Source organism: Cottoperca gobio, chromosome 3, assembly GCF_900634415.1.
Source record: "Cottoperca gobio chromosome 3, fCotGob3.1, whole genome shotgun sequence".
Taxonomy (NCBI): domain Eukaryota; kingdom Metazoa; phylum Chordata; class Actinopteri; order Perciformes; family Bovichtidae; genus Cottoperca; species Cottoperca gobio.
The window spans coordinates 9,947,071-9,955,311 of NC_041357.1; the positions used below are offsets into that span (position 1 = coordinate 9,947,071).

The following is an 8,241-nucleotide window of genomic DNA, read 5'->3' on the forward strand; positions in this document are numbered from 1 at the left end:
GTAAACAGTGGGCACAAAGAAGCACATATATTTCTGCTCTGTCATGCAGTCATACAGGGTCAGATTATTAAGGTCACATTATGAGGGGATAAGAATAAAAAGCAGAGGGGAGACATGGAGGGAGAGGGATTTGCTGTACTTTCTTCCAGGGGCTTGTGAACCATGTGTTCAGCCCTGGGACACAATACACAACATGAGGGGCTCAGCAAGAGCCCAGAGACACTCCCAAACACTGACACATGGGCAGCAGGCTGCAAACTGTGTGCGGGGGTCAGGCGTGTGGAGGAAGGAAGTGCACCATTACTAGCAAACTGTCAAAGTCCAATTCCAGCATTAGAAACAAGGAGCCAAGTTGAGTTTAATTGAGAGCTTCAGATAAAAAGCGTGCGTCAGCTAGAATATCGCTCAAATGCAGGGCCATTGATGAAACGTCAAATTATGTTAGTTCTCATTATTTTGCAATAAATAAATGAGATATAAATGACAGCAGAAAACAGATTCCAGTTTTAGCTTTCAGAGGCTGGAGATGCTGATGACTAAAAACTGAAAGACTGTCGTACAAAAGCTTGGAAGCGTTCCAGGAACGTGTTCCCTTTGCTTTTGTTATTGTCAAACTGGGAAAAGCTGCAAAGTATGTATGTGATTTCTTTAAACAATTAAAAGAATATCTTGATATTTTGGGACATGTGCTTATTTGCTCTCTGGGGGAGAGTTAGATGAGAAGATTGATACCCCTCTTATGTCTGTACAGTAAATATGGAGCTACAGCCAGCAGCCGATTAGCTTAGAGGTATAGCACAAAGACTGGACAGGGAAGCTAGCCAAGAAATTGTCTGGCACACAAACCCTGCGTAAAATGGTGACCTCATATTTTAATGCCTCAGTTTTTGTAAACATATGAGATGTAATGGGTTAATTAGTGAGCTTTGTAAGTGCTGGTAGCTGTTTACCCGTTTCCAGTCTCCGTGCTGAGCAAAGCTAACCAGCTGCTAGTTGTAGATTCATATTTAATGTACAGATGTACAGACATGAGCGTGGTGATCGATAGCAGGTAAGCGTGTGTTCCAAAATGTCAAATCATTCCTTTAATTGCTCAAAGAAATCATATGCATGTATTTTTACAGCATTTTTCTGTTTTAAAATTAAAAGTATTCCAAGCACATCTAAAAGCTTCAGAGGTGAAGTGAAAAACCGAGAGTGAGCACTGAAGCAAAGGAACAATCCCCTGAGATCTCAGTAAGAAAGAAAGAGGTGGATGATGGAGAAAGCACAGAAAGAGGGAGAGAGAGTTTGCCTCCAGCCTCGGCACAGAGGAGGATCAAAGGTTTGTGCTCTGCATCTCAATGGACATCCGGTCACCAATACTGATGAGCCCGTGTTGTGATGCTCCATTCACAGGGTTTATATCTTATGGGTAAACAAGTGGCCATTGCATGGAAGTCAATGGACTTCTTTGCCCCATGTTATTTGACTGCACAGTTATCGGCAGTGATGCCGTTCGTTGAGATTAAAATTCAAAGCCAAACTGACTAAGAGCAAAGGATAATGAAAAAAAAGAAATTTCATCAGTGTGCAGGACACACGTTACTTTGATCTTTACTCAGGGGAAACCTGCATATTTATCAGATCTATAGTATTACTACCATTTCACTAAATGCAATTTAACACCTCTACATCGTTGTGATAGGATGGTGGATCTGAAGACCATAATCGTTTTGTGTCTGACTATTAGGGATTGGTATCGGTATTCGATACCTTTCAGTACCGACTGAAATAATCCAGTACCAAGTATCAAAACTTCTCCTATCAAACAATACCTGAATTTGATTTTCTTTTTATACCTAGTTCTAGAAAATAATAAGTATTTGTATGGTTTTGCTCGCAAGTCAATCACCTCAAGTTTTCATCAATTTAATGTGACGCCCATTACTGCAGAAGCTACAACCCATACAATCTGTAGTGGGGATAAATTGAGTAAAGACCACGCTCAAACTGAAGGCTTCTATTCCCATAAGGGGTATTGAATAAATTAGAAAAAAAGGTATCAAATTAAGTGCTATATTGGAATTGGAATCACTTTAAGGGTACTACCATTAAACTACCTATTTCTGTAATAAAGCAGCAATTAATTCAGCCACTGCTATCTTTGACAATCTGCCTTGTTTTTGTCTGGGGCATATGTAACAATATGTTCATCACATTGAATGCACTGTATTTACCCATACCGCTAGTTTGAGGTGTTTACTCTGCATTTTATAGGTGCAGCTGTGTTTTGTGAACACATCCTTGACAGTTTCTGTGCGACATAATGCAAACTGACATTCAATTTAAGCTGCTACAGTAACAGAAGGGTATTTAGAAATAGAGTGCACAGCGTGAAATGATAATGTATTCAGTGCACTAACTGGGAAGACAGTTCGCCAAACTAACCACTGCATGAACTGGTAAACATACCCAAATATAAACCAACTGCAGGAATGTTTAACAGAACATTGATTTGCGTGCCAGTTGGACGTCTCAAATCCATATCTACTTTTGCAGCAATAATGCTCCTAGAGTTCATCTAATAATAATATCAAACAGCTTATAATATTGTTAATTTTACAGCAGTGGCTATTATTTCAATTTGATTTTGTGCTTGAATTCAGGAATGTTATGTGAATTGGATTAAAAAGCCAAAAGCCTGTTTCTATTCAGAACTTTGAAAATAATTATATTCATCGTGTTTTGGCAACTGTCCAGAGTGTTCAGCATTATTTAGAGTAGGTCAACATAAAGGACACATTACTTTACATGACTGGTGTACTATATTTCAGCCATGACCTTCTGGCCTTTAACATTGCCTGGTTGAAACAGCAGGCCAACTGCTACTATAATGATCAGAGGATTTGTCCCAGATTATGGACAGTCATTACTGTAATGCTCTTTTTATATGTGATCTAATGTGGGTATATTGTGAATGTGATTGTGTTGTACAGTGTAAGCTATCAACTCATCCTGGGATAAAAAATATCGAATCTGCAGCTCAAACTATTCTACAAAGACATATCTTCCTCAGTTATGCATCTTTCATGTAGAGGATAAACATAGATCCTAAATGAACTGTTAAAACAGATGTGTTTTTGTACTTGAGAGTGCATGCATATGCTATTTCTGTTCTGGGATGTTTTCTGTTTTCATACCTTCCCTCCTGATCAAGGTGACATAAAAACAAGGAAATCCTTTACCGTTTAACTGATGAGCAAATATCTTACCATCAATGGACGACAGTAGCATAAACATTTTTAATTAGACAGAAAAGGCCATGTCGATTTCACACTGTGAGTGATTTAGAACAAATGGACTGACAAATTAAAAAATAAATAAAGTCTTAAATAAAACTGACGAATGCAGTTCTTCATCAGAATATTACAGTGTGTACTTGAATTAGGACCTATAGTATGTCTACATCCACATTGTAATCTTCTTGATAAATGTGATGTCTTCTCTAAATACCTACAGTAATGACACATTTTACATTATCTCTCATTAGTGAGTGTTTGTCTATCACAGATGGTTCTAAACACTCGTGACCTCCAGTGGGATTCTGTCCCTTTAACTTGAGAGCCTATTAATTGTCTGCAATTATCCATTGCAAGCGTAGCATCTGTCAGAAGTACTCTTCTCTTCCCACATGGATAGAAATGTCATAGTGGTAAAGGTTGACTGCGACATTCACTATTTATTGCACAGTAGGGCTTGTACAGTCCAAATTTGTCATCAATGGTCTAAAAAAACAAAAACAAGTCTGCTTTACCAAAACCTGTCCCAACTCCCATCTCGTGTTTTTGAAGGGCAACATTTTACGTTTGTTGAAACAACAGCTTGCATACAGTAAATTAATGAAGACAGTGCCTTTTCTTCGTTCTGTTCATGGAAAAAAACTAAATAATGACACATTTGTAAACTAGCTTGTTTGATTACTTTGTGTATAAAGTGTGCTGTTCTGTAACATTGGTGAATTGTCTATGGTTCCCTTCGGTGCATTCAAAATCTTTAGGTTCAGTGCAAATTTGAAGAAACAAAATTACAGAAACAACACCAACAAACTAAAGAAATGATAAGGCAACATTATAAATATATCAAAAATAGTCATAGAGAACTATCTTTGTTACAAAAAAGGTACAAAAGTTTTGTCCTGTACCAGTGAGAGGGACATGTTTTTTAGTTCCTCTACTGATCTTACAGCCTTGTATCCAAGCTGGTGAAGTACTTTTTGACACACAGTCTGTGTGTATTCCACCATGTCATAAGACAGTTTCAAACGCCAACTCTCTGCATTCGCTGCTGAGTCCCTCACTGTACCAAACTTATGTTTTGCTGAGGGCTCATTGCTGCCCCGAGTGTTTGCATGTATCCAGTCTTCTACATTTTTATCCATAGGCAGCCCCAGGTAGTCATAGATCTCTTTTGTCTTAAGAAGCGGATTCCTGGCCAAATCCTCATAGCGAACCAACATATATTTCCCTTTCAGCCAATAGGGATGGCTGAGACCAGTCGAAACAGAGTTGAGAAAGTCTTCACAGACAACTGTAAGCTGACTCAAGTCTAGATTATAGGGCCTTCGCCCCGTGGCCCTCCAAATACGCCAGAGACGATAAGTATCCCTGAATGTCTCAATCCGTGATGACAGGATACCACGTGGGTCTCTGACAAGTTGAATCACTTTTATATTCAGCCTTGGGTCTTCTACCAAAGCGCGTAAATCTCCAATCTCCGGCACCCGAACAATTTTGATTGCCACGTGCCGCTTCTCGCGGCATGAGTCTGTTGCTAAGGTCATGTTTAGAGCCGCACATTTCTTAACACAGTCCCCTTCTTCCACATTCACATCAGCAGGACCAAAGGCATCACATACAGGTTGCTGGCACAACGCTCGGCTGGCACCACGACGAAACAGTTTATCTGTGGTGTGGTTCGTGGGCGTCGGTTTGATATAGCTCTCCAGGAAATAGAGGTCGCAACCGTACAGGCTACGCAGGAGGTCTCGACTGGCACCCAGCATCACACGCCGGTCTGCAGCATTACGGCTGTGTGACAAACGTGGAATCAGTGTGGTCTGAACATGATAAAGAGGCTCAAACAGGTAGAATACCTCCTGGTGCTGGTTGAGCAGCTGGCCAACAAAAGAGGAGCCGCTACGGGTGGTGGCCAGGACAAGTATGTGCGTTTTACGTGTGGCATTGATGGAAAAGTAAGGGTAGTCCTCGCAGCCGCCACCGCCTGCTGCTCCCCGCTCAAAGGGAGGTTCTGTCTCCTGGCCCCCCAGACCACAGTTCTGGGGGCTGGGCAACGGGCACAGCTGGAAAGGCTTGGAGGTGAGTGTCCGGATGGCCGTGTACTGGATGGCAATGGAGGCCAAGGCCAGTAGAATCACTGCCTTCCAGGAACATTGCATGGCTGAACCACTTCATTTAGATACAGCGGTCCATGCCAGGTCCTCCCTGTGAACAAATAATTGTTGGTGTTTTTATTCTTAGAAATTATTGTATTTGTTTTTGGGTCTAACAATTATGTGAATATATTGCTAGATGTTTATACCAAAACAAGATCACATACTACTCTAAAATGACAACTGAAATTATATATTTGAAAATACAATTAGACACAGTACAGTAGAGAGGAGAAAACATCATATAAATATAAATAATTTGAATATATCAATTAACGGTGGGACAACTTCTATTGTGATTGATTTTTAGAATTGAGTGTGAGTCATCAGTGGGTTGAACATAAAACCTATAATTTATTTATGATTCTAGGGACAAAAGGCTTCATTTTCACTTTGGTACTTATGTTGAAGGCAGGGTTGAAGGTTTAGCCTACTATATGCTAAAAAAGAAAAGGACACACAGGGTCTTTAATAAAGATTGCTGTAGCCACGAGACAGACTCCTTTGACTTAATCATTACATTTGTCTCCCGTTTTTCTCCTTCCAGTGCTACAGCCTTATATTTGAAAATTAAAATAGATAAAGAGGAGAATTCTGCGCCTTTAACTTTTGGTTCCTATCCAATCAACTGACTGTACAGCTGTCTGCGCGCCCACACCACAGCCAAATGCAAGCACAAAACAGGCTGTACAGTTTCTAAAAATCGCAAGACACATTTTTCATTTTTGTATCAATGTTTTAAAATAACTTTTCACTGAATATTAAAAAGATATTCTGGTTATTTATCTGGTGCACTCTTTATGGCTTCAAAATACACCAAAATGTACTATATTGTCATTATTAGGGACACAGTTTACTTCATAAATACATTATACTGCACTACCACCCGTACATCCATCCTGGCTCTCTGTCTACTCCAACATGTCCAGATCTAATTACAGGACCTTATTTGGCCTGATTGGAAAGTCTAAGTATTTTACTGTATCCCACTTGTTAATCAGTGGGACACAAGGCATGATAGGGAAACTATAGTTTAAAGCTTTATTGCCAATGTCATGTCAAGGGGAAATAATGCTTCAAATTAAGAATTAAATAATCACAGAGAAAACCTGTCGTATTATGAATTTGATTTTCTTTTAAGTCATATTGTAGCATCACATACTGGGGCCTTGATGCAGGGACCTTTGATGGTGTAAGTAAAATAAAGGCTCACCATCACTTCAGAAGCAACGAACAAGACTTGTAAGGGTCCAAAAAAGAAATGATGCATCAGGGTATCTCTTCTGGCTCCAAAGCACAATGGAATGCTACTCTAAAAATAATATCTGAGATGAAAAATAAAATCCCAGAATTGTTTCATAAGAGCAGATACAAATCTATTTTCCTCCCACTCTGTTTATGTGAAGAAGCTGACAGTGTTGATGCTTTGCTTTATACTCTAGCGATCTAAAATAATGACTTATGTTGCCACCAATAGCAACTCTAACGACTTATGCTTATATAGAGCATCAATGCTTTCTTCTCATAGACATTTTGAATGAAAAGCCCACTATACTTCAGCGGGAACAGGTTATATGCTTCCTGACAGAGATTTTCTGCGATGCAGCCATCCTCTAACGCTGCGATAAGACAACATAGCACAAATGAACGCATCCCAGCCAACCGCAAGTGTTGAAAATAAAAATATAATATCAAATATAGCCTGTATTAATCATCCAATTTGATGAAGCACAGTCAAATTATGGAGGAAATTCGCACTAAGTCCGTTATACCTTGTTGGTAGTTGTAGTATTCTCATGATGCGCGGTACGTCCATGAATCACGGCTGCTTTCCTTTAGTCCTCAAACGTTTTTCCTCCGTGCGCTTCCTCTCGGGTAGGAGAGAATAAATGCGCCTGGCGGACCCGTATTTTCCATATAACGGTGGTGCGAGCCGGTTTAAGTTGAACGTTTGGCTGCAGACGCAGAGCGAAATATAGAAAAAGTGGTAGAGTAACGTTGAAGCGGCGGTGTTATTATGAATCAGCCAGACGATGAGAAAAGCGACAGCCGGGCTCCCCTTAAATGATGCGCAAAGGCTGAGAGAGAGTGTGTGAGGTACACAAGGACCGACTGTCTGGACCACCCCAAACCCCTCCCCCTTTCCACCTGCCTCTCTCTCTCTGTCTCTCTCTCTGTGTCACACATACACACGCGCACGCACACACATCATCATCCTTAGTCTCTTGCCTGCCACATCACACACTCCCCCCCCCCCCCCCACACACACACACACACACACACACAAGCAAATCAGCTCTTTTCACCCAGCCAATGTGGAAGGGAGTTCACAGTGATTCCATCAACCCTTTTCAATTTGAATTGTTTGCAACTGTTTGATTTTTTCTCCTTCATGGACGTGATGGCTACAGTACCCTGCACATTTAAGCTCACTTATTCATGTTATCCCACCGTCTGTGTCTACTTGGCGTGCCGGTTTGAGGGATTTCATGGCATAACATTTCCTCTCTTGGTCTCTTCTGACTTTCATGTGAACTCTCCACATTGGCATTACCGCTTCGGGCTCTGTGAATCTGCAAAACCCTTTCTCCGGGGCATCTCAGTTACCAGCCGAGTTAATACAGGATTGGGTTCGCTGATAATGAACATGACATGAGTGTGAAAAGTGAATGCTGTCCCTGAAAGAAGCAGGACTAAAAAGCAAGGGAAAAAAATGCTCAAGTTTAAATGAGTGAGGAAGAGGAGAAGGATGCACACTTAAGAATAATTTAATGATAAAACCAAGTGCAACTTCTGCATCTGAAAAGTGA

General features: G+C 40.5%; 1 protein-coding gene across 1 annotated transcript; it reads right to left on the reverse strand.

Annotated features, from left to right (window-relative positions):
• Positions 1–3,260: 3,260 nt before the first annotated feature.
• chst1 (carbohydrate (keratan sulfate Gal-6) sulfotransferase 1) lies at positions 3,261–7,470 on the reverse strand. Its single transcript, XM_029462562.1, has 2 exons — positions 7,204–7,470; positions 3,261–5,483 (listed from the first exon to the last, which is right to left on the reverse strand). The coding sequence occupies exon 2, from the start codon at positions 5,435–5,437 to the stop codon at positions 4,151–4,153; it is 1,287 nt and encodes a 428-aa protein (XP_029318422.1). The 5' UTR covers positions 5,438–5,483; positions 7,204–7,470; the 3' UTR covers positions 3,261–4,150.
• Positions 7,471–8,241: the final 771 nt, after the last annotated feature.